Source organism: Pholcus phalangioides, unplaced genomic scaffold (genome assembly GCF_987345545.1).
Source record: "Pholcus phalangioides strain wild (caught in Gottingen) unplaced genomic scaffold, Ppha-v1.0 ptg000015l_1, whole genome shotgun sequence".
Taxonomy (NCBI): domain Eukaryota; kingdom Metazoa; phylum Arthropoda; class Arachnida; order Araneae; family Pholcidae; genus Pholcus; species Pholcus phalangioides.
The window spans coordinates 114,396,756-114,424,630 of record NW_028301608.1 but is presented as its reverse complement, the minus strand read 5'-3'; the positions used below and the strand labels follow the sequence as shown (position 1 = coordinate 114,424,630).

General features: G+C 33.2%; 1 protein-coding gene across 2 annotated transcripts in view; it reads left to right on the top strand.

Moving 5' to 3' along the window:
* Positions 1 to 27,875, top strand: part of mbc (dedicator of cytokinesis protein myoblast city) — a 56,790-nt gene continuing 28,915 nt past the window's right edge. Inside the window, exons 1-20 of one of the 2 annotated variants that reach the window (XM_089245182.1) lie at positions 1 to 232; positions 2,120 to 2,203; positions 2,996 to 3,092; positions 5,166 to 5,262; positions 5,423 to 5,512; positions 6,746 to 6,801; positions 10,207 to 10,339; positions 10,754 to 10,899; positions 12,417 to 12,498; positions 14,232 to 14,295; positions 14,611 to 14,703; positions 15,063 to 15,138; positions 15,826 to 16,037; positions 17,285 to 17,409; positions 18,509 to 18,607; positions 19,068 to 19,140; positions 20,739 to 20,842; positions 22,980 to 23,190; positions 25,496 to 25,593; positions 27,321 to 27,410. In XM_089245182.1, the coding sequence (XP_089101308.1) occupies positions 121 to 232; positions 2,120 to 2,203; positions 2,996 to 3,092; positions 5,166 to 5,262; positions 5,423 to 5,512; positions 6,746 to 6,801; positions 10,207 to 10,339; positions 10,754 to 10,899; positions 12,417 to 12,498; positions 14,232 to 14,295; positions 14,611 to 14,703; positions 15,063 to 15,138; positions 15,826 to 16,037; positions 17,285 to 17,409; positions 18,509 to 18,607; positions 19,068 to 19,140; positions 20,739 to 20,842; positions 22,980 to 23,190; positions 25,496 to 25,593; positions 27,321 to 27,410 (2,142 nt within the window). In that variant the 5' untranslated portion in view covers positions 1 to 120. The remainder of the gene's footprint in view (positions 233 to 2,119; positions 2,204 to 2,995; positions 3,093 to 5,165; positions 5,263 to 5,422; positions 5,513 to 6,745; positions 6,802 to 10,206; positions 10,340 to 10,753; positions 10,900 to 12,416; positions 12,499 to 14,231; positions 14,296 to 14,610; positions 14,704 to 15,062; positions 15,139 to 15,825; positions 16,038 to 17,284; positions 17,410 to 18,508; positions 18,608 to 19,067; positions 19,141 to 20,738; positions 20,843 to 22,979; positions 23,191 to 25,495; positions 25,594 to 27,320; positions 27,411 to 27,875) is intronic. The other variant, XM_089245181.1, reaches the window with a different exon arrangement.

The following is a 27,875-nucleotide window of genomic DNA, read 5'->3' as shown; positions in this document are numbered from 1 at the left end:
GATGCTGCCGAGCAAGTTATGTTGAAATTGTTTGAGCAACTAACATGGACATAAACAACAGGAAGTGGACTTGTCTCGTGTTTGCGATGATTAATTTATTGACGTCCCTCCTGGAAGATTATGCAAATTAGGTCTGGGCGAAAAAAGACTAAAAACAGCAACAAAAAACCCCGCATCATAATCATGTTGAGCGTGTGGACTCCGGTGACTGATCGCTCAAAGTACGGTGTCGGTAAGTGTTTGTCGTGTTTACGACCAATTACTATCATCTCCATGATTTCATGTCAATCTCATGGCAATCTATCCATACAACATGAATTTGCATGTGCAAATAGTAGGCACACCCGAATGGATTATTAGCCATTGACACATGTTTGAAAATTAGGGGGTGGAATTTTTTGACATTTATCATCTCGAAATTCTTGTTTGTAGTCGCTTGAACGAATGTTATTTATGTCGTTAAAGGTCGGTCTCATATATATATAGCTGTCATGCATTCACAAATACACTGGGAGGGATCAGATTAACTTGAATGATTTGTCTATTAATCAACCATCGCCAGCACGAATATACAGTGGAAAGCTTGTTATAGTGATACTCTGTGGCTAAGAACAGTTATCGTTGTAGAGAGATTGTCGTTATATAGAGAGTCAGTAATAGAGTATAGAAATTTCCAAACAAGGAGTGAAAGAAAAATATTGTTCTAGAGGGATTTATTGTTATATCTGGTATTGTAGGTCTCACTGTATGTGATCTCCCAAATACTATATACATCCTAGTAACCAAGCACAGATCGGGGGAAAAAGGGGCAACTGCTCCCTTTAAGAACTGAATAATGGGGGAAAATTTGTCAGTTCCCATAAAATATGGATGTCTACGCAACAAGTTGATTCTCTGGCACATCGCCTTGGATCCGACTGCCTCTGCTGTATTTGAAGCTGAAGATGTCTATCTCAACTTCATTCCCAGCTGAAGCAGAAGTGTACTACGGGTGGGGGAGGCCCCCCTAACCCAAACAAAAATATAAAAAAATATACTATTTTTATGAAAAGATTAAAATATTGAAAGAAAACTTTTATATGCTACTTCAATCAATTTCTTTTGATTTAAGTGTTTTTTGAAGCCTGTTTATTAAAAAAATTTCTCTGGAAGGAAATTTTTGTGGGCTACCCCCCTCCCCCCCCTTTTTGTGTCCCCTCCAAAGGTTGATCCTGTGTATGCCCCAAGCTGAAGATATCTGCCTTGGTTCATCTGCACCAGAAGATTTTTGGCTCGACTCTATTTTACTCAGAGCTGAAGATGTCTGCTTTCCACCTATTCTCAGCTGAGGATGCATGCCTCTGCTCCGTTCGCAACTGAAGATATCTGCCTCAGCTTCATTCGCTGCTGCCACTATATTTTCGTTAAAAGTCATGTCTAAAAACTTTTGAAATGGTTTTCAGGTTTCACATTTAAGTCCCATTTCGTGCGTTGAAAAGCAAATTTCTTCAATATGTTATGATTTTTATATCCTTGATAAATGCAATTACAAAATTATATCCATCATAACTGTAAGATTGGGGGCCGTTAGATTGAGGAGTTACTACGATTGTCCCAAGACTAGAGTTAAGTTTTTCCTTGTTGCCGGCAAACCACTAACTATTTGATTTGTCCCAACTGAAATATTTTTAGAGGTGATGAATGATAAATTAGAAATTTGTTTTAATTTATGTGCTGTCCTCTCTCACAAAAAATTATGCTTGTGCTCATATGCACCAGGGCTAAACAAATCTTTTTGCCAGAAACACCTGGGCAGGTAAAAATTTGGACCAGGTATGTATTTTCTTCAACTGCTTGCCTGAAAGCATGGCAGCATGAATTATTTGAAGTTCATGCCTGATGGAAAGCAATCTTCGGAATTTTGCCCAGTCCTAATACGCATATAAGTTCATGGACCACTGGTTTACTGAAAATTTAAAATTTGGTACTGATTATATTTCTCAAGATATTTAAAAGTTGCACTGAAGCATAACTTGATATTGTGAAACCTTTTGAACATTTTTTTAAATATATGCAGGTTAGATAATGATTGCGATTTGAGTGAAATTAATTTAAATTTTCTATTTGAAATCTCTTACAGCGATATGCAATTTTCATCAAGAAGGTCCTCATAGATTAAAACTGACTGTTGGAGACACTGTACATATAGTGAGAGAACATGTTGGTAAGGGAAATATATTGATATTTTTGTATGTGATACAGTGTATAGAATAGAGTTACCAGACATCTAGGTTTTTGATGTCTGTAGTCATGAGCTTTTCTCAGTTGTTATTTATTTCTATGAGTGGGGGAACTTATTGCAAGACAATTAACTGACACTATTTGTCCAACATATCTTTGTTCACGTGTTCTATTCTATACACAAATCACTTTGTGATCAAGGCTTCACTATGTCGGACACCATTTACAGTTATTGGCTTTCAATCTAAACCAGGGGTTGGTATATATAAAATCATGTAACTTTCTGCGTTGAAGCATTGTTCTGGGGGTGCTTTCCTAGAAAAAAAAAATGTATTAAGTTCAACAAAAACCATTATGGGGAAAAAAATTATTATTCAACAGATTGTTCAATGCAAGCACCTCATCTTCATATCCATTGCATACTTTCCAGGATGAAATTAATCCTTTACTTAATCTATATCTTATCATATCTTACAAATAAATAATTTTCAAGAGAAATTCTTGGTAACATTTAAAACCCATTTTTAGCACTTGAGATTCTGTTCAATTAATCAACATTTTAATAATTAACTTTAATTTTCAGTCTTGAAAATAGGTCATTCGAAACAAAAATTAACATAAGCTTGTGTCAGTGTAAAAACTGCATCCTTGAAAGTTATGTTTTGGAAACATAAAAAAACTTTCAATTGCAGCATGTATGCCACAAGAGATATGTAATTTATTTTTCGAGTATTTTTATCGCTTTTGAAAATATTGTTTTTCTAATTGTTCACAGATTGGTACTATGGGTGTTTGTGTAAAAACAGAGGTTCTTGGGGAATATTCCCAAAATCATATGTTGCCATCAAAGAATGCATTGTGGATAAAACTGGGTAAGAGTTTTGTGTGTGAATTCCATCAACTTTGTTGATAATTTTTGTAACTCATTGAGCCTTGTTTAATCATTAAGTATGACCAAGAAAAAATTCAATTAACATTCCAATAAAAACACCTGTATACTAACAAAACGTGAATTATACATATGTAAATTTTCTTTACAATACCAATATTAGTATGTTATTATTATTTTGAGTCTTCATTAATTTAGTATTGACAAGTTGTTTGTTAGCATTGCATAGTTCTTGGTATTCACGGGTCGTATTTTCACTATTAGTAGCGATCTGATTTAGCTTTTGGTTTAAGGTGTCAAATTTTTCACCGAATGTTTGGAGCATTTGTGAATGGGTGAGGATGAGCCATTTAAGATCCTTTATTGCTTCAGTCAGATGCATGATCTCTGAAGATAAATCAGGAAGATTCAGGTCTTGGATGCTTTAAGTTGTTGGTATATATGTTGTCATTAGAAGACATGCATGGCAGTTGCCTAGTAGTGGTAAAATTATTATCAATCAACTCCTGCGTTTTCAGTTTTGCACTTGTCCAATCCGAGTTCTTAGACCCAAGATTCGGATTGATTCCGGCAGACAGTAGGAGCATTCGTAGTACATTTAGGTCCAACAAAAAAGTTATCAACGCCATTAGTAATAATTTACATTACATTTCAAACAAGCAGCATGATCTAGGGAAGAACCCTTAGTTTGGATTAGGCCATGAGCACTAAGATACATAACCCCCACAAGGGCTGACAGGGCCAGGGATGAATCTTATCATTTTCTGTTTTTTCACTTTACAAATTTGTAATAAAGGGGCCCGCAAAAGATCCCAGTCTAGAAGCAAGCACCCGAGTGGCGTGGTGGTAAGATGCTCGTCTACCACTGTGAAGGTTACTGTCACGGTCCTGGGTTCGAATCCGAAGGAAGATATAGATAAGATATTTTCCCTAACGAACTTGAGGCAACCACCGATAGACAGCACCTTCATTTGCAACCAATGTCATTAATGGCAGTAAATTGCAATATTGCGATATGGCCAGAGTTGGTGTTTGGTGAGGTAGTCTAGAAGCCACGCTCCAGGATGTGAGGGCCATGCTAAGATAACATGCAGTAAGGTAAAAAAACAGATCAAAGCATGCCAAGTAGTGTCTAGGCAAGGGTGTAGCGAGGGGGGGGGACTTAAGGGTGTGCCCCCCCCCCCGAAATGTGAGAAAATGGCCGAAAAAAGGGAAAAAGATGGCAAAATTTATTGTTCTATCACTTTGGTCTCCCCCTGAAATGAAAGTGGTCCCCCTCCAAACAAAATTTCTGGCTACCCCCCTGTGACTCGGTACAACATTGCGATTAGCTATAAAATGACAGCTGGATCTATAAAATTATATAGATAAAAATCTGTATAAATAAAATGAATTAAAAATAAATCATGAAAATCCTGGAATGGTACTTCAGAACCTGCGTTAAAAGACACAAAAAATTAGAGAAGCCTTCTGTAGTTGTGTAAATCAGCAAATTCGATGCAGTTAGTCGCATGGATAAGACTAATGACAAAATCAAGTAAATTTATTAAAACAAAATATACAGAAAACTGAATAGATGTAGATGCCTATTTTTTTTTTGAAAGAAAAATTCATCTCTCTGCCTCTACTGAGAATCAAACCCCACACCTTCTTGCATGCCCAGAAGTATTGGACTTGTTCCCCAATAGAGCCATAGATGAAGTTTTTTCCAAAAAAATGGCATCTCCACATTAAGCGAGCTTTCAGTATATCATGTATAGCCACAGGCCTACAACGGTATACTATTCAATCATTACACTTCATGCATAGTTAGAAAAATTGATGGCAGGTGACAGCACTAAACATAACGAACATTACACAGAAACAAACTTCACGGAAGGTTCACTACACATATGCATTCCAACATGTGCCGATTCGTTAGAAGTTCCGAAGAGGAATATGGACGAGGTGCATGTCTGGTTTAGTAGAAGTAGTATATCATGTATAATATTTGAGGAATTCGATTCAATCATTTCATTGTAAGAAGCTCTGAAATATTCATTTTTGTTTCTTTCAGTCCTCATGAAGTCATACTACCACGTGATCCTCCAATTGTTCAAGAGATCACTTCTGTCCTTCGGGAATGGGGTACCATATGGAAACAGATATATGTGGTAAGAAAAATTCTATTAGTTGACACTTTTAGAATGTGGTACATTGAGTTATGAGTATAGTCTCTTGTTAGTAATCCAAATTAAGAGAGAGAAAAAAAAATTCCTTGACTGACTGTTGATATAAGTTGGTAATGATTTCAATATTATATTCTTTTCTCAGACAAATGCATCTGTCTTTGAGAATGTCCGACATATGCTTTATGAGCTTATAGACTGCAGGCGTAAGATTATGTCTGGAACATTACCGGTGGTAAGAAAGAACTCATATTTTTAATGGATTCGATTTTTTATTGTTTGTAGCAGGAAATTCATAGTATGCACTATTGTTAAATGTAATTACAGTGGAACTTCAGTTAGCAAGCTTGTTCCATCGACGTGCTCATTATCCAAATCACCCGTATATTGAATTAAACTTCACTATAGGAAATAATGCAAACTTGGGTGATTCATTTAACAATTATTCATTCACATAAAAATGAGAATAAAAACGGTATTCAATCACTAATACACAGTAATATGATAAATAATACACACATGCACGCTATCTGGGTGTAACATTTGACCGTAAATTAAACTGGAAAACATGCTAATATTTTATTTACGGAAGTCAGTATTGCATTGAAACATGCCCTCCAAAAATGGCAAAAATCTCTAGGTCATCGGCCCAAAAGCACTGAAAATAATTTATGAAAGAGCAATTCAACCTCTAATGACGTATGTGGTGCCAGTTTGGAACAAAGGCTTGGATTATAAGATAAATAGAAGGAAGCTATAGGCAGTCCAGAAACTAATAGTCTTGTGTGTTATAAAAGGATTTAACATGATATCATATAATAGTTCATGTGTTTTTTCGGGCATCACTCCTATCTGTCTGAAAATACAAGAAACTGAGATAATATTCTGGAGTAGGAAAGGCGATATTGGTAACATTGATCTGAAACTTTCACCTAAGCATATATTACATCCTGGGAAACATATGCAGATGGGAATAGAAATCACAACAGATAATCACCTACATATGTTTACTGACAGCAGTGATATTAGGAACAATACTGGTTGCACTTTCGTGGTTTAATAAAACGATGCTGTAATCGTCCAAAAAATGTTCAAACTACCGAGATTCTACTGCTCTCCGCTCTAAATGAATAAGCTATTTCTACAATCCCAATACCCATCATATATGGTTTGTTGAATTGTAACATTTACAAAGTTCATTCATTGTCGGAGGATGCAACAAGGCTGGATATCTGCATGTGAATGTGCTTATTATACAGATATTTGTAATTATAGCTTTGAACTAAATACTTGAGGCAAATATGCTCATTTACGTGTGATTATTTAGTGAGAATCATGAAATATTATATTATAAATTATCAAAGCAATTTAACTTTTTAATTCAATTTTTTTAAATAAGAAATAAATTCTGAACACAGTTTTTGCCGAAATGTATTTCATTTCTCATGATATTTTTTATTTTATTCAGGATGCTTTGAAAGAATTGAAGCAGAAAGCAACAGCTAGAATAGATATCGGAAATGTGTAAGTTATTTAGTTTGAAATTCTATATGTATCTTAAGAGATGTGTTGCAGAAAAAGAGATGTACAATATGATTAAAGAGGGTACAGCATTGAAATTCCTGATATCATTTATCAATGTTAAATTCTAGCAGCTGTTATACTGCACACCAACTACGGTCATATATCACCATACTGCAATTTCCAACCAGGGGAGCTGGGTGGGAAATGAAAGTGCCATCTATCAGTGGTCGTCTCAGGCTCAGTAGATAAAGAACTTGTTTCTGATGTTCTTTGCCAAGATTTGAACACATGGACCTTGATGGTAACCTTCATAGTGGAAGACAGTTAATTCTAACAGAGAGAGCAGCTTATTACTAGTTGAAAGCCAAATGCTCTTTTTTTTTTTTTTTTAAATTGTAACCATTAAAATATCTTAGCCATTTATATATGTCATAAGAAAAATTAAAATTAGTGAATTACTTGGTGTTTAGATACAAATAAAACGCCACAACAGTCAAATTGCCCAACGAGGTGGCTGACTTAAGAACATCATGGATCCCCGAGCCTTTTTTTGGAGGCCCTACCTACTACTGCTACACCACACCCCTCCCCCTGCGGAACCCCCATCAAATCAGTACATGTGGGAATGTGCGTGTACGTGTAGTGAAACCTGACGTGAAGTTTCTTTTTGTTTCTCTGTAATGCTTGTTATGTGTAGTGCTGCCATCTGCCACCAGTTTTTCTAACTATGAGTGAAGTGTTATGATTGAATGATTTATCGTTGTAGGACTGTTGCCTTCTGTGGTGAGACTTTTTAACGGGGAGATCGGCTCGCGTTTGCGCCTTGAAGTTGGGAACCACAGAAAACCAACTTCAGCCAACCACCACTGTGAGGTTTGAACCCGTATCCTCGCATCGCGAGTCCGTCACTATAACCACTCAACCACCACAGCGGCAAAGATTTAAATACATTATTCCTAATTCTTTTTGATGTTATCAATCTTATATTTTTATGCTCTTTTAAACCTATTTTTAAGAAAGTTAATTTCTCAAGTACAGTAAAACTTCAATTAACCATCGCTGTCTAAGCCAGGGCTGTGAGGGATAACTGGGTAGGCGGATAAAAGAAATCTCTTACTACATATGTACAGTAACGTGGTTTCACTTTGGGCTTGGGATGAAAATTACAATAAAATCTTAAAAGTGAATAATACACTGCTCAAAACAATTAGGGGAGCAAGCAAAAAAGTGAAGAAAACCGTGCGAGACAGCCACGTATTGGCATACAATGGATAGTACACGCGTATCAATGCGCAATACAGAAAAAAGACGTAAAAAAATTTGGAATTAAGCTTTAATTCTTTGAAAATATGGAAAAAACATGAAAAGATGATTTAGGGCAACAATTTGATTACATGTAAACGATAAAAAAAAGTACTGTTTAGACATGATGCATGAGTTTTAATAGGGCGTGTGGTCTCCTCGAACAGCTAAAACTGCTGCACACCTGTTTGCCATGGATGTGATGAGGTTATCGATCAGACTTTGGGGAATACTGTTCCACTCCTCAAGAAGTGCGCAATCTCAGGAGAGCACGCTGGCCATTCCATACGCTGTATTGTTTCAGCTTCAAGCATGTTCTCCACCAGACGAGCTCTATGTGGTTGGGCATTATCATCCTGGAAAACAAAGGAATCTCCAATGGCTCCAGCGTAAGGGATGACATGAGGTCGCAGTATCTCGTCTGCATACCTTCGGGCCATCAAAGTGCCATTCCGAATGATATGCAGGTCCGTACTTCCGCCTATGCTGATTCCACCCCATACCATCCAACCAGCTCGTCTGTATTGTGACCTTTCACGAACGAATGCGGGGTTATTTCGAGTGCCCCTGTCTCTCCATACCAGAACACGTCGGGTGTCACACTCCAGACTGAATCGGGACTCGTCTGTAAACAGCACTTGGCTCCAATCATGTTGCTCCCAATGTCGATGTTCAGCAGCCCATCTTCTTCGGGCCGCATGGTGGCGGGGGGTCAACGGAATGCAGACCATTGGCCTACGTGCATAGAGCCCTCCCTCATGAAGCCGATTACGGACTGTTTGGCTGGACACCCTTCGTCCTGTTGCCAAGAGCAACTGTCTTTGCAGCTGCGTAGCATTCTTTGTTCTGTTTCGACGGGCTGTTAACCGTACATACCGGTCATCAGTTGCTGTAGTGGCACGTGGCTGACCTTGCCCTGGTCGACGTCTAACATTTCCTGTTTCTTGGAATCGATTCCACAACCTTGCAACAACACTTCTGGCGACTCCAACAGCGTCCGCGACACTACGTTGTGTTTGCCCGGATTCCAGTCTGCCTATAACACACCATGCCATGGATTCCGGTAAATCACGTTATTGAGACATCCTCAAGTCACCTTGTCTCAAAAAACAATGCTGCGCAATCGAATTTCACAGTTACGGCAGTAAAACAGACGTTTCTGCAACATCCCGATTTCTGCCCCTTATCTCCTTTTTCTGGTTTTTGACATCATGAACTTTGATTTGCATATGAAGTTTTCTTCTTCCGTTTCCTGCTAAGCTTTAAATTATGGATGATTCATTTTATGTTACTTATCGGTATACATCTTTGCGTAATTTTGTTAAAACCATGTGCTCCCCTAATTGTTTTGAGCAGTGTACATACATATTGTATTTAACTTTTTAAAAAATCACCAATATAAATTTCAATATAAGATCAGCCCAGGCAGTGATGGTATTGAAAATAGTGTCCTTCATGTTGTATCTCTCTTCCAAAATTCTTAAAAGCTTTTCGGTAATGTCGCTTCATATTTTCAATTATGACCTGGTTCATAGGCTGGCTAAGTGTATTCACTGGGAGAAAGAGGCATGTTGTTTTGCTATCATCACTTTTGAGTTCACAAGAGGGTTGTGTCAGGGCATTGTCCATTAACAGTGGTGCTTCCTGCGGCAATTGCTTTTCAGCCATGTGAGCTCTAACTTGAGGCATGAAAAGCCATGGAACCATTCTGAAGAATGGTTTGGTAGCACTTTTTGAGCATAATAGTTCATAGGCAATGTGTTCATATTTAAATTTTTGAAAGCACATGGTTTTTTGGATTTACCAATTACAAGCAGGGGTAATCTATGATTGCTGGTGGCATTTGCACAGACCATAGCAGTGATCCAATCGTTTTGGACCTTAAAACCTGGGACTGTTTTTCCCTAATTTTTTTTAGACGATGACAGATAACAGAAGCTGACTGTTAAACAAAGGTTCACTGTATCTTTATGGTACCATTGATAGATCCTGTTTATAAATATCAGTTATTGAGAAGATATATTCAAAACATGAGCATGACATATTGAAAAACTATGTAACTATTCTAACATCGCTTATTTTTACAAAAAAATTTCCAACCAGCATTCTAGGTTTAGATCTGGTTGTAAGAGATGATCATGGGAATATTTTGAATGCTGATGTAACAAGTACTATTGATCTCTACAGAGCCCATGAGGATGCTATGCAGAGAATGAAACAGACATCTAGTACTAATGTAAGGAAAAGAAATCAATTACCAACGATATTTTGTGTCTCTCTCTCAAGATGTTAAAATCTGGGAATATATGTTCATTTTTATATTAATTTTTTTTAATGTTTTGATATGATATTCAATCAGAATTGACTGATATCAAATTAATTGATCAATATAAATATTGATAATTCATCTGGCTGAATTATCAATCCTCATGAAAAATATAATTTCACAGAAGATTATTTGATATCTCTGTATAGAAAGAAAACACATGATAAAAGCATGAAAATAAAAATTATTTACATAAGTGACATAATTTTTTTGTTGATATGATTTAATTAGTAAGAAATTGAGGAAAAATGTTTGTCATTCTTTATATAGTTCTTATGTAGTTTTTATTTCATATGTTTTTCCATGTTTTTTTTTAAATTGTAGACATCCCTAGAAACAAAATACAAGAAGCCCACCTCCAGTTATGTCCATAATTTTTTGGTTGTTGTCAAGAACTTTGTTTGCCGCATTGGTGAAGATTCTGATTTGTTAATGACCTTATATGATTGCAAGGAAGGGAAATTTTTTAGGTAAAGTTGTGTGTGGGTCGTGTGTACTGACTCCTTTTCCTATGAACTACTTTGAATTTTGTGTTACTTATAATAAATATAATTTATTCTTTTCCCTCATACTAAAAAAAGATTTTGGGTGAACAGAAACAACTTCAAAAATCTGAAACACAAATTTGCACTGAGCCAGAACAAATTTCTGAATGCAAAACAATCCAGAGCAGTGCTTGAAACAAATATCTTATCAATCTTAAAATTCAAAAAGAATGTGATATCATTTGTAAATTGACAAAAGATTTGCAGGACAAGGGGGGGGGGGATGAGGAATGCTGTACCATTGTAAAATTTTAAAGATAAGTCGCTGCTTGATTTTACGAACCAACATGTTTTAGCAAACCAGTTCTTTGGTCCTAAATCAGTGGTTCCCAATGGGGGGGGCTGGATCAGCACCTCCTAGAGATAGAAGACCTCTGCATGGGTTTGCCAAGTTCATCTGTAACGTCATGGGAGTAGTCTGATAAGACTACCTAGCAAGTTTGACACATTTTGAACCACAGCATCCTTCTTATTTTGGCATAGAATCTTCTGTGTTAGCTCACAAATGCAGCATGGCGATTGAATGTGGGACATAAAAATTGCCAACTCTGTACCTGATCGTTTCTTTTCAGCACAATGATGATACTAACATGTGCAGCCGAATTTTTTTTCTCTCAATATTCTGAGAGAGGATGGACTACTTGTGTGACATCATGAGCAGCATGTAGAGGCCTTCTATCTTCAGGAGTCCAAATTCTTTTTACTGAGTGAGGGGGAGTCTATGACCCAATTACAGAATTATAAAAAAAAATTATCCTAAGTTGAAATCTTTTAAAATAAATAAATTAAAAGAAAAGCTTTTATTAAATTTACGCACGAAAGCAAAGTTGGCTGACTGCGGTAATAATACTGTTACGATTTTTGACAAAAATTGTACTTGTGGGTCATAGGTCTCAATAGGGGTATGAAACATTGTTTTAGTTCTTTTGCAGTCCAGTAGATGACATTTCAATTGCATCACATTCACTAGTACTGTAGTTTCTGCTACTATAAATGGGGGTCTGTGGTTGACATCAATATTTCCAAGAGGAAGGGAGAGTCAGCAACTAAAAGTATTTAGGAACACCTCTCTGTTCTAAATGATATGTAATTTCTTTGAACGTCTTTCCCATTTACTAACTTTTGATTCTACTAATTTTTTAACTAATTATATAAGTCTGTTTGAATTTGAGAAAACAAGCATCAATTGTAATTGACTTTGGTAAAACTAGTTATTGTGCAAGATCTGGTGTCTGATTGAAAGAGCAAATTTCTTCAAGGTTAGTTTGAATGCCAGTGGCATGAATACTGAAAAATTGTTTCGAAATCATTTAAGGGTTTTTGTGACTCTTACTTAGCCAATTTTATTTCTTAAAAGTAATCTGAATGTCCTGAATGTTTCTGATGAATATTTGAGCTTCATATAATATTTTGAGTTAAATTTTTCTTTTATCTTCTTTCAGTGAAAGTTATTTGGTGCGGTGGGGAAAAGAGGGTTTAGCAAAAGACCTGGAACAGCTAAATAACCTAAGAGTATTATTTACAGTAGGTATTTGCTGTTGATAATTCAAAATTTTGAAAATAAAAGTGCAAAATATTTTAGATGCACTTTATTATGAAATTTAAAATGTATATCCTAGTATTGGATAAGCATGCTATAAACCTACAAATACTATAAACTCGAATTCTCTTCAAGTAGTAGTGAATGTTATATAAATCAAATTAATATGCACAGTACAACCTCTCTATAATGGACATCCTTGGGATAGAGGTTTTTGTGTAACAGAGTTTATATTAATGGATAGTAAAATACATGGAGGCTCATTGATGCAGTTCAAAAAATTATCTGTTAATGTGAGGTTCCACTGTAGTATTACCCCATTAACAACGACTTTGATTTTTTCAAAACAAAAAATAATGAGTGGAACCACTTCCACCATTTATTGACAAAGAAAAAACATAAAATTTAGAATGGTAAATTTCCTTACCAACCGGCGTTAATGGTTTGAAGATTATACATGCTACTTTAAAAAAAAGTCTTTAAATGCCTTCTATCATTGAACACTCTCAAATGCTTCAAAAGCACCATGATGCTTGCAAGCAAAGGGTTTGAGATGTTTGTTCAGTCAAGAGTCTTCTAAACTTATTATTTCCATCAATTTCCTACTATAGAAGAAGTAAACTTCCAATTCACCACCACCACCAAAGGGTGATTTTATTCATTTTAAGAAACACTGGTCTAACCTTCACAACTCATAGAGATCTTATTAGAGGCAGCAACATTCTGTGAACAAGTCTGTCATGACTAAGTGTTTTTCACCTTGTTTTTACTGACTTTAAATTTTAAAAAATAAATTAAAAGTACCTCAGATAATCCAAAACTCTGTTAAATGAAGTCTCTGCTGTGTTTGGTAAAAGTAGGGAGAAAATTGTGTGTGTGTGGGGGGGGGGGAATATTCTCCTCAGCGCGACCCAACCCGCAAGGGTAAAAGGCTTATATCCCTGGAGGGACAGAGCCTGGGCCGTGACTGGTTTGTGGGGGGGGGGGGGGGAAAAGCCAAACTCAAAAAGCATTTGTAAGCTAAAGATTTTGAATTATGTTTCTTTCTTAAGGAGGTATATAGTCTGAGAAATTTAGGACAAACAAACTGATCAAACAGGTTTTTTTGGGAACCCTCTACTGAAAAAAACTATGGTTTAATCAAAATAACCTCATGATATTTTTATATCTGATATGGCATTATCTTTTAGATTTGCTCCCCAGTGTATAGAAATGACCTCACTGTTTTGGCATTTCGGCAACCATCATAAAAAAAGAAATTGAAGTTAATGTTAAAATCTATATATTTAAATTTGGAAAAACGTGTAGAGCAGATCCAACATACATTCTAAATCAGTAAAACTCCTATGTACCATTATTACCCTTAGGCCACAGTATACTTCCACATTATTGATATATTTTATCAATACTACTACTAAACAGAACATGCATCTCGTACACATTCTATATTCTATCTATAGCAATAAGTTTTTGTGCATCAATATTTTTCTCTGATCTGACTCTCTAATGTCATTATGTATAAATTTCACCACATAATATTGGAACAGACATAGTAGGTTTGAAAATTTTGCTAAATATGTCATTACTATAGTTGATACAACACAAGAACAGCCTTGAAGCACATTTGTAGTGATTTATGTGATGCTTAATTTTTTTCTGAATTGAAACTTTTTGTTTCATTCTGAATCTGAATAAACTATACTTATTTTTACTATAGGATTTAGGGAGTAAAGATCTTGGTCGTGAAAAAGTTTATCTTATATGCCAAATAGTTAGGATAGGTATGTTGTTATTTGATGTTTTTAAATAATGTAGGGGAATATCTTGACAAATCATAACTTCTTTCAGCAAAAATACTTTATAGACATGTCACCAGAGAGCCATTTCTGCTAGCCATTTAGAATATAGTTTGCATAGATGATACACAAACTTTTGAGTGAAGAGATCTGTTTATATGCAGTGTATATTTCAAACATATAATGATATTTTCATGTTTTCTTTCTTAAAATATTTTGCATGCAAAGTTCAATAATGAAATAACATTTTTATGCAGAAAATAGAATGAGTTTTTAACTTTTAAATTAACCATTTTTCAGGTTGCATGGAATTCAGAGAAGGCGACAATAAAAGAATGTCTCACTCACAAAGAAAAATGTCTGATGGTCTTCGTCGGCCTTTTGGTGTTGCAGGTTAGACACTTATATTTGTGTACTTTATTATAGGTTACAAGAATATCTTATGAATTTTTTTTACCACTCATAAATTTATGTATTCATTACTACCTATAAATATATTTATTTATTTATTATCCATGGAAATTTATTTATATAAGTTCAAGATTACACATGTAGAGCAAACTTTGATGAATTCTAAATTAAAACTAATTAGAACTAATTTTAATTACATATTAACTAATTTCAATGATTTTTCCCTTTCATAGTTATGAATAATATTTCAAAACAATGCAATTTTACTAGTTCAAAATGATACAACCGATTATACTGTTAGGTTTGGTTTAGTATTTTAAAGTATGTTATATTTGTTTCAGGTATGGATATTACTAACATAATCAGTGGGAAATCAGAGAGTGAAGAAGAAAGGCAGTATTTCATACCATTCATACAGTGAGTAATAATCTACATAAAATATTTCATTACTATTTAAAATAATTTAACTGAATTGCTAATTGCTATCCATGAATCTGTTTCACTACCAATCATATTTTTGAAGTTTGGGTAGTACCTGCTTACTAACTATTACTAATTATTACTTTTCGAATCTACCTATTGAAAACCTTTTTCACATAATTAGCAGTTGCAAATTTTATATTGTGCTGTATAGAAAAATAATCGCTTCAAGAAAGCATCCCTTTGCTGATTGTGTGCTTTATTTTATTTTCCTATTTCAGTAGAAATCTCTCTAATCAATCACGTTTTTTTTTATATTTAAAATTATATTCTTCTTTCTTATATAAATAATGTATATATAATTTCTTTCTTATATATAATAATGAAATGTACATTTCTATATGAGTCGTCCAGTTGCAAAACTTGTTAAGAGCCAACACATTTTTTTACAGAAAGTGAGGAAATTTTTGTGTAGTTTCAAGCTCATGCTTGTGGAAATGTTAATGTTATGCCATTAAAATTTTAAATTTCAAACCACTAGCTCAAAAAATACACTCTAAAAAAGTTTATTTTTCACTTTCTGTAAAAAAATCTGGTTGACCTTAATGAGTTTTGCAACTGGACGACTCACACATGTGTGTCTTACTTATTTCTTCATTTATATATATCTTCCATTGATTAAAGGTGTGGAGAGCGAGATTTCCTTGAAAATGTTATTCGTAAAGTTTTAATGGTAAAAGAAACACTCCAACGTGACCACAAAGGCCAGGGTCTTTGGGTTTCTCTTAAGCTTCTGCATGGAGACCTGAAGCAAGTAAAAGAAGAAAATCCTCATCTACTTTCATCGTCAACTGCTATTGCCCGGAAAATGGGTTTTCCAGAAATAATTCTTCCTGGTATTCAATTTTCTTATTGGCCATGTTTTTTTTTCCACATTTACTCTGGAGATTAGTGTTAGATAATACATTAATGATAATTTTATTCTAAATAATTTATAAATAACTTTTTTTTATGCTAGCCTACTTTTGCTTTTTGTAAAAGTTACAGCTAGTGACAAAAATTTGCCATTTTGAAATAAAAACTAAATTTGCAGATTTACGAAAGTCTCAAGTCGATGGGTAGCTTGATTTGATTTTGATTCATTAAATATGTTTTGCAAACTTTTATATAAAATGATTGGGAGTGATTTTTGCACATTTACGCATGCACAATTTCTAGAGAATAAGCTGCTTAAAAAAAAATAATCAAGGAATGAAAAAAAAATTTTCATTACAAAAAATTTTACCTTCACACATATGCACTCTATTTTCTTTCCACTAACTAGAACTAAACATTAAATCTGTGGTGTTCTATGTTTAACTTTCCTTCCAAATTCAATTTATAATTTATGAATTCATCCTTTATTATCATACAAGGGAAAAAGGAGCTTTGCTTTCCCCCATCCAACTTCCATTCAATGAATGCTCCCTTTTTGACACATACCATTTCATTTGAAAAGCACTAGTTAATTTATGGCTAAATACACATCATGAAGATAGTGGAGCTGGGATTAGATACAGGAACAAAGAGTGGTGCAGAAATGAAAGAGTGGTCCACACACACACACCCACCATTGTGTTTTTGAAGTGAGTGAAGTGTGCAGTGAGAATAAGCAAAACAAACATGTTTCTTCAAACTTCTTCCCTTGACTATAATAGTGCTGTTCTGCTCTGTGTGTAGCCAGTAGCAAGCTGGAAATTTTGACGAGAAATTTATTAGACTTCTTTTTGCTGCATCTTCATCACTGCAAAAATAAGATGTGGGAATAGTACTGTCTGTTGTTGGAATAGTTGTGTTGTGGGAATAGTACTAGCTGTTGTCCATTATCGATGCTAATCATAGATTACCTGTTAAAACTAATGAAGCTTCATGTACTGCAACTTTTAATCAATCACCACAAATAGTTTTGACCATTGTTTATAGATAAATTACATTATTATAAGCAGTATTCTTGTAGGAACAGAGTATTGATTTTTCTAAAAAATTTTATCAAAAGGTGATAAAAATTATATGTATACTTCATATTTCAGTCATGCAAAATATATATTTTTAAATCTTATCACTTCCTTATTATTTTCTTAATTAAAAACTTGTATTTGTTCAGGGGATGTAAGGAATGACTTGTATTTGACTATCTCTCATGGAGAATTCACAAAAGGTGTGAAATCATCTGATAGGAATGTTGAAGTGACTGTGAAAGTGAGAAACGAGAAAGGAAAGCTTATACCCGTGAGCATTTAAAAATTTTTTTTACTTAATAAAATCTAGGAAAATTTCTTTCTTAAAATAACAATTCCTCATTCATGTTTATGAATTAAGACAGTATTTTATCAATGAAAATTATCTGACTCATTTTATGAGATGTATTATTTTATTCATATGGTAGTATATATTTTGCATAAAACATTTGTTAACATTTTTCAGAGAACACTGTACAATCATTATTTGACTTGATGAGTCTGATAGTAAATTGGTTTTAATGATATTTCTGATGCTGTTCAAGTAATCAAATAGCTTTGCAAAAATACTGATAAGAAGTAATTCAAATCAGTGCTCATTTGGCATTTTGTAAAATGTGTAAAGTTTTTGTTATGTATAGAATTAGATTGAGACTTTTATAAGATTAGACTTTTGTAATAATTGGGTCAACAACATTGATGGTTAAAAAAAAGGAAACACACACAACAATGACAACATAAATCCATTATTCAACCCTCTCAATTTCTTCCAATAATATTCTGGCATTTTGAATGGGGATAACTCATTTCATTATTTCAGTGAGAAAAAGTTTGTTGCATTAGGAATAACAAGCGACCAACTAATGACATCACAGCTCGGCTGTAAATCATTGCAGGATAATTTGCCAGCTACCTCTTACAGAGGTGAATCATGATGGAATATAGCTGCACACAAAATTAAGTTTTATTAAACTAAATTAAAAGGGTAGAAATTTAGAGATACTGAAAATTATGGAAGATATCAGCAAATTGCTGATTGGAATTCTTATTTCAATCTCTTTTGAATTATTATTTTTTCCCACAATTTTTTTTTGAAAACTTGTAAAGTATAAATTATAGATAACAGATTTTTTTTGACAATATATTGGAAGAAAAAATGTAAAAAATTCACTTTACTCATTGCAGTTTATCTTTAGATAAGCTAAAAGGTCATAAAATAGTTCCCCATCTAAGTTTGGTTGCTGCCTTCTCTTGGTTCAGAATAATTGAGTCTCTATATGCTATAACATCTTGCTTCTCTTCCAAGATGATTTTATAAGGGATGACTAAACATTTTTTTTATAACATGATTTAAATTATATTGCATGCAGGGTGTCATTGCAATTGGAGCAGGAGCAGAACCAATAAACGAATACCGAAGTGTCATATATTATCATGAAGATAAGCCAAAATGGATGGAAACGTTCAAGGTGAGTTAACTTGATCTTGAGTTTTGAATCCCAGAGCATGCAAGGATAATGAAAGTTTTTGCCTATATTTTTTCGACGTGAAATGTAATTTCTTTTAATGCTTTATTTTGTATTTTTAATAAAAAAATGTTTTTTAATTTTACGATTCTTTTTCTGAAGATGTACATGAACTTCACTCTAATTCTATTTTAAAATATTGAATAACTAAGTTTTTAATAACAAAATGTTAATTTATTGCATCATGTAAACATGCAAATGTTTTAGAGCTTTTATGAACAAAAATATGCTCAAATAGATTGAACGAAAGCGTATTCATGCCTATGGTAGGTAATTTTTTATTTTTTCAAACTATTGATGATTTTTTTTGTCTCAAACAATTGATTACAGGCTTGAAATCTCTTGGCATTAAATCATTTTAATTTAATCCATAAAGGAATAATCTGGCGAAAATTCATTTCAGATAGCCATACCAATTGAAGAGTTTTATACTGCTCATTTGCTGTTCACTTTTAGACACAGATCTTCCAATGAAGGTATATGTTTTTTTAAAATAATTCTTTCAAAGCTTTTCAGTATTATTAACTCTTTCATGTATAATTTTTTGTTCATTAACCCTTCATCTACTACATTATGAAAAGTAGAATAAAGAAATTATAATGAATATGAATATAATATACAAATATAAATACAAGGCCACAACAGGCAAAATGCCCAAAAAAGTGGCGAAGAAAACGATGCCCATAACAAATATGGATATCGTATATTTCTGAAATATAGCAACCCAATTAAAAGTGCAATTATAAAACTAAAAACTATAGATACATGATAAAATGTACAATGCCCATAAAAAATGCATTTGGCTGTCTTATCTAAGTATGGATAGCTTCTTGATTTACCTCGACATGTTAATTGTATTTCTTTTTAAATGTGTCAATTGTGTTAGAATTTACTACACCCTAGGGTGAGCTATTCCATTTATTAATAACCCTATCAGAGAAAAATTCCCTGCGACACACTACAACCTAGAATTTTCCCTTACCCAATGCATGCTTGCGTCCCCTTATCAAAGCAGTTGATTGAGGCATAACAGTAATTCACGGTCCATTCTATCCATCCTGTTGAAAATTGTGAACACTACCATCTTATCCCCTGACACCAGCGTTCTTTCAATATAAACATAAAATTGAAGTCTCTTCATAACTCAAGCCCAGTGTACCAACAAGGACACACACAACTCTTCTCTGCCTCTGCGCTCCCTCAACGAAGTCTATGTTCCTCTGTAAGTAATGGTCCCCAAAACCAAACCTTACAGCATACTCCTATCTAGGACAGACTAAGCCTCCGAAAAGCAGAAGAATGATGATGATGAGAACGAGATGAGACTTTTTTTGAAAAGGAACTGAATATTCTATTCGATTTTTTGACTACCTCTGATGCGAATTCCCAAATTGGTGACCTAGTTGCATCCAGGATTGTGTCACCATTCCACTCTTAAGTGAAACGTGGGTTGTTCGAACCAAAATGAGTGATCACACACTTTTTAATGCTAAACGTCATGCTCCTTTCATTTGCCCATGCTGCAATGCTGTTGAAGTTGGTCTGGAGCAACTCCCTATTGCTTTGATTCGTAACTACCCCCCCCCCCCCCCCATTAGCATCCAAAAGAATGGGTTAGAAGCCATTTGTATTCCATGACTGACTACTAATATATGTTTCTCCGTTTCTTAGTGCTGATTCTTTGCAAGTAGATGATTTTCTAAAATTGTTAATTGAAATTTTTTTTGAATTGAATACTTTATTGCCAAGTTAAATTTGTCAATTTCCCAATTTCCATGTATCACCACTAGCAAGGATGCAGTCACTTCAAATTGATGAGGCACGCCAACTTCACTGGTTTTGAAACTTGAGTTTATAGTCAAGGGCTTTTTCTGTAGTAGTAAACGTAAATTTTGAATAGTGAAGTTTGACATTTGGTTTTATGTTTGATTAATTTCATGCTAGCTTTCTAGTATCAAATAATTTTGTATCTACATCAACTTTATTATAAGAGAATATGGCATTTGGTGCCAGATTTATTTGACTATACTATTTGTTTTAAATTGATTTGGATATGTTTTTTATGTTATTTAAGCCAAGGACAAAGCTGAAAGGATTTTTGCTGCTTCTTTTGTGAAGTTGATGCATGAGAATTGTACTACTTTGAAAGATGAATTGCATGAATTACTTGTGTACAAAGTAAGCATTTATATAATACCTTTTTGGTTAAAGCTTATCAATACTATTGTACTAGCTAGAAGTATTATTGAATGAACATATTATGATAATTTTTTAACTCGCACCTTAGCATAAACTGTGATTATCAATCACTTCATTGAAGTTATTTTATTGTGTTATTTGCAAACAGCAATATGAACTTATTATCCTGTGCAGTGATTGGCGAAGTCTCTTCAGTCATGTCCCCTATATACTGTCATCATAGAAGATGCAAATGCTATATCTGGTACTCATCTGCATTTTCAAATAGATGTGCAGGATGTTGTAGAATTAATTGAATGCTTTGAGTTGATTGAATTAATTATGCATGGATATTTCTTGATACTTTTCACTTAGGTTTATTATGAGGTTACATGTAGCCTACATGTAAATTTGCCTTGAATGACTGTATGATACCTCAGAATACTATTTTTGGCTTAGTTGAACTTGTTTGATTAACTTGCATGCTGAACTGTTTTGTTATTCAGAGCATGTTGAGTTAAGTGTTGGAAAAGATAGTAAATATTGAATGCATGAATCTGTGAGAAGAACATAATATGGCAATAACACAGTCTGTGTATCAATCTATATATCAATGCAGATTCAAGAATCATGCTTGCATGAATCCTGAACGTTTGGAAAAAGTGGAATGGAGTAAAATGAATTTTATGCAGCTTACTTTGATTTTTTTAAAACTGATCTATTATAGTCAAACCTGCTTATAATCAACACAGATGCAACAAATTTTCAGATATTACAAAACTTTTCCATGCCTCTTCATAAACATTCCGAAAATGATTGTTGAGGCCGAGAAACCATTGTTGCCTGACAGTTTTTGGGCATTTGCCCAGCTCTGATAAACGTTTAAAGTAGCCTATCGTTTAAGTCGGGTCCCATTTGGTATATATATAAAATTTGTCCACGATGGATCTAAAATTGTAAATTCGTATAGAGGATACTCACAGAAAATCAATTTTATATATATAAATATTAGTTATTTTAATTACTCATAATGAACAAGTAATTTGATAAATGAGCATACAATTTTTTTAACTGGTTTTTAATCAGTTATATATTTATTTCACTGTTATTTCTATTGACTATCATAATAATTGACTATCATAATTGTCTTATCTAAAAATACCTTGCTACACACAATAGGTAATTTTTATATTTTTTTAGAAATGATCCACCAGCATATTTTTGCTAAAAGAGCAATAATCTTATTTTTATAGTGGAAAGTGTGACATATTACCTGATTGTTGGAATACTCTCGGAATATATCATGGCTAAAAAATTGGTATTGGTGCCTAAAATTTTCTTTTTGTAGTTACTACATTGCAGGCTGAAAACAGCACAAAAAATTTGAAATTGAAATGTTTTGGCAGCACAAATGCTGGTATATCTGCCAACATGAAAGAGGGTTCACTATGTCCTGAATAAGTAAAAAAAACATTATTTTGGTTTGGATCATTTCTTTGGGTAAATTTTTTTTGGTGTCTAGATTTCTTTGTGATTTGACCAGCCCTGGAATATATTGCTACTCGTATGACTCATACGTTGGTTGTTGTATTGACATCCTGTATGAGAATGTCAAAGCAGCGCACAAATTAATCTATTTTTTTAGTAAACTGAAGCTATTTTTTGAAATTTAAAATAAAAATGTCAAGTACTAAAGAAATTTTTACACAGCAGAGTTCATTTTCTACTGTTTAGACTTAATTGTTTAACTGCAAGTTCTTTGATGATGAATTAAATGCAGAAAACAAAAGGCATGCAAAACAGATATTTTCATTTATATAAGATTTTTACTAAATTTTTTTTCTCACATTTTTAAATACTTTTTTAAGGAGATTCTTTTTACAACCATTACAGATCTACTGAAGGTCACATACAGTAAATATTTCTACAGCTATGTTTGACTGAGTTATATGTAGGTCAGACTATTAAATTTGTCCTCTATGCATTACCTTTTTTTTTCCTGCGCAAATGCCTTGAAACACTGAATATTTTGTTTTTATAATATTTCGATAACTTTGACAATCTAGCCCATTTCTGATAAAATCTTGATGAGTGTATAACTATGCCATTGTGTTTAAGTTATTTTAATTGCTGACAGATTGATCATAAGCGCTTTGAAGAAAATGATGCATCATATTTATCACTGCCATCAACACGAGCTGAATTGGAGAAATACATGCTTGCACACAATATTAGTAGCCCAACAAAAGGATCTGTAAACTCAATATCATGTGCTTCTTTCACACTTAGCTACAAGGATACATTTTTCATTTCATCTCTTGTCTGTTCAACAAAGTTAACACAAAATGGTAAGATGTATTTTTACTTAATTTTATTAATTTTGGGAATGAGATTGTAATTATGTTGTTTTTCCACTATAAGAGAGGCATATTTTTTAGAATATATAATTTTAAAAATTATTTCAATTATTAATTTTCTTCAATTTTTAAGAAATTTTACTTGCACCAAATTTAGAATTAAAATTTGTATAGCTACTAGTTGAAATAATAGGAATCAATTATTGCTGAGTGTTTCAAATTTATATGTTTTAATCAGGGTTGGTAAAAAAACCAATAAACCTTTTTTTTTGGTTTAAACCAGTTTTTTAGTTTTGATAGCACATTTAAAAGGATAAAATTTCTAAAAAATCATTCAAACTTCTAATAATTAATTAAAATAGAATGTTTATTAATGTAATTAACACTATTACAATATTTATTCATGTATAAATACTTCTTACATTTTGATAATTTTTTTTAAATTAACACATCAAGACACACGCACAAATACAGAACATAAATACACATATTACATTCCAATATTTACCCAAGGGATCGTATGATCCGTCCAAGGTTCATTAATTGTTAATACTTGGCAACAGACCAACTAGGTAAAAAACAGCACTTGCATCTTGACTTGAGTAGATAAAAATTAGTATTCGCTATGCTTTGAGAAATTGATGTCATTAATTTGCAACCATAAATTTATTATGCTCACTGAAATTTAAAATTGATCAGATCACAAAAAAAACACACACACATAAATACAGTCAAATATAAGATATCCAAAACAATAAGAGTGAGAAAGACAGATTACATTCTATTTGAATGCAACCAACTTGAATTAAAACTAAATTTTGCAATTTAGTTATTTTATAGCTCAACACAAGGAAATATTTTGTGTTTGAGAATTCTTAATGTTATTATTAACTCTATGGTGTTTTCTCCAGTTACTTTCAATATGCTTATTTAGGACACTATTTTGCAAAAACTATGATAAAAACTAGGCAAATACAATGTGTTTAATGAAGCATAAGTAATGTAGATTAATTAGCAATGATTTATGATATACATAATGATTATAACTAAAGCTTGGATTTCAAAACACTGTAGAAAAAGAACTATTGTTAGAATGAGACTTCAAAATTTGTATGAATGTTCCTGAAGCAATGGAATTTAGTATGACAAAGGGGGAAAAATACTTGCAAATGTAAAATAAACGATGCTGTACTCATCCAGCACATGGAAAATTTGTTTGCAGAATGAAAACGAGAGCCAGTCAAGGCAAAATGGTAATGCAATTAGCACCATAATTCACGGAAATAGCTCAAAATGAAATCATTTAAACAAGCAACTACAACTTATTAAGAACACGCCAACGAATAAGACAATACACGAAAATAAAAATTCCTAATGCATTTCAACACCAATGGGTGCAGTCTTCAGAGGAAAATTTAACCACTAGTCACGCTGACAGAGTTTCCCACTTGGGTTGAATACCAAATCTTAACGCTCGGTTGCTTAGCCGAAGAAGTATGTCTGTTCACTTCAAACGTCGTGGTCAGAATGAAGCTGCGAGCCTGCGTGAGATACTAATTCAGCATCCTGATTGGACACTTGTGGTATAGTGCTATCCAATTGGTCAATTCAAATTTTCTTATAATTCTCGCTTGAAATGAATTAAGCTTAAAATGAATTAAATTTTCCTCTGAAGACGGCACCCATTGGTGTTGAAGCATTAGGACTTTTATTTTTTTATTATTTTTTGTGTATTTGCCTTATTCGTTGGTGTCTTCTTAATATTCTTGGGCAAAGTTGATCAACTCTTCTAAACTACAACTTACACAAAAAATGTTAAATATGTTGTCCATTGTGTTCTGGCTGTAAGGTGGAAGAACAAAAATGCATGTTCAACAACAGATCAGAGTAAGCCTATGTCATGGTAATGATGTGGATGTGCATTTTGGAGTATCCCAAAGCCAAAAGTTGCAAGGGTTATAGAAGCGTTCACCTGTCTGGTGAACATGGCAGCCCAGGTTCCATGCCACCTTGTCATTGTCAAAATGGTTCTTTAGCAGCTGCTTCACTGGTGTTGCTATGTGTACCTTGATAAAAGTTGTGCATAGCTCCAATATGACACTCCTGGCTATTTTACTTTTTATTATTGTATTCTATTGATATTTTCTACTTTTTGGCTTTTGATTGTGATTTTATTACCTTTTTATTAGAGCTTAGTAAAACCACAGTGTTAAAATCAAATCAATATTTAAGATAAAAAATGGAATTGAGATATGATGACAATGCTTTATAGAAGTTTCTCTTACTATGTTTTCAGTTGATTTACTGGGTTTGCTGAAATGGTGGGCAAATCCTGAAAACCTAAAAAATAATTTGAATGCATTGATGAAAGTAGATGGCGAAGAAGTGGTGAAGGTATAATTATTTATATATATATATATTGCATTTTTCTTAATTGTACTTCTTATATTCAACATGTTTTACAGTTAACATATTTTTCCATGCATAATTCAATGCTGAAGCAATAAAAATTTAAATGATTCAATATTGTGTGATTTGATTGTTATGGATGCCTATTTTATCATTTCTTCTGAAATTTCCTTCTGTGTTTGCTAAATGAAAATTATATGAAATTATATAGTCTGATTTTTATTTAAAGCTTTCATTATGGCATAATGAAAATTTATATTCATTCAATACAATAATAAACATCTCACAACTGACAAGAATTCAGCATGTTGGTCAATTATATAATAGATTGTTTTTTTGCTCAAAGTTTGATTGGAAAATATTTTTATCTGTATCAGAGGATAATGACTGCACTTCTCGAGCACATAATATACACAATTCCCTAAAATAATCTTTGTTAGATACACAGCACTTTTTAGCATGTACCAATTAATTAAAAAATCCTTCAGTAATGTTTATGCATGTGCATATGTTTCATGGGCAGTCAAGTAGTTGTAGTGGTATCATATGCATAGCTGCCAAGTCTCCCGAATTTTATCTTCATCGCTCGATCTCCCGAAATGTTCTTAAATCTCCCGAATTTTTACGAAAATCACAAAAATCCCTAATTGTCCCTAAAAGTTCCCTACTTCATTAAAAAAATCCCCGCTTATGAAAACAATCCCTAAGGAATTTCTTGTGGAGCATCATTTTTTCCCTTTCGAAATGACGTCACACGTCGTAAATGGGGAAATTCCCTTTTTAAGGAAGTTTTACAAACCCTCTGATGGTAACAAGAAAGTTGTTTGTCTTATCGTGCAGGGAAATGGCTTAGAGGCCAATAGTCCTGGATAATAATTGAAGATTATGGTGATGCACATGTGGTCAAAATTTCTTTTGTTGAAGTTACGTACGTGCGATATAACAAAGCATGAATAATGATAAGCAAAAACATATTTAATCAATTTTAAAGATACTTATTCCGATGAATTTCCTTTCATCAAACGTTCCAGAAGAGGGCTGACTTTTCCTTTTTGTACAAGTTGTGTTACGGACATAAACATCGGTCATGGAAAAACTGCCATCATCAGTCGTGAAGTGAAAAAAAACATCAAGCAAACGTCACAAAAAGTCAGTGTTCTTCAAAAATTGACTGTGTTTTCCTTCATCTTCCGATGATTTTGGGGTCATTCGCGGAGAATGTTTGTTCACAGCGTTTCTGATTGAACACAATATTTATTTTTACATCATTGAAAAATAATCAAAATTTTGACCTCCAATTTCACTTGTTTTTTGCGTAGGAATTTTATTCCCTAGGGTTTAACTTCCATGTGTGTAAGATCCCTATTTTAATTTGACTTCAGTTTTTGAGTAGAGATTTTATTCCCTACGCTTCAACTTTTATGTTTGGAAAATCCCTATTTTATTTGGAAAAATCCCTATTGTATTTATTAGGGAGTGGTTTTAGCATAAAATACGGGTGTGCGCGAAAATCTCCCGAATTTTCATTTTCAAAAGTTGGCAGCTATGCATATGACATGCATAATTATTTTATAACTTTATAAATATTCAAAACACATACTGATAAAATTATTATTTTTACTACCTACTCTTTTGTATAAAATATTCTAATATTTATTGCTCTTATATAGTTATTTGTGGACTTAATGCATCTTTATTTTTCTTCTAAATAGTTCTTACAAGATACACTTGATGCATTGTTCAACATTTTGATGCAAAATTCTGATTCAGAGGAATATGATAATTTAGTATTTGAAGCATTGGTAAGTCCTCTACAGTTTTTAATTTTTTTTCTTTCTTACAGTGACATCTCTATGTAAACATTCTGAAGAGGATGGGGATTATCATTACAAGGGATTTATCATTATATAGATTGACTTTAATTTATTGCAAATTATCACTATGGGAAATTTCTTAAACGTAAAAATGAATCACTAAATACAAAAATTAAAGTAAATAAAATCATTAAAAAGTAAAACCATTAAATGCAATATTATTTCCATAGATGTCATTATATTATCATGATATTTCACAGCATTTGTATTTTAAGTACCTTGCCTTCCTTAAAGTATCAAAACTTTACTGAAAGTCATATGTATTCATCTTTGTGTGTAAGTAAGAATGACGTAGGTCTGTGAGCAATGAAGTTTTTGACATTGACCTAAAGTAATTGGATGACATTAGATTTTCTTGGTAATTTTAGCTTGGCAAATATCAAAAGTTTGAAA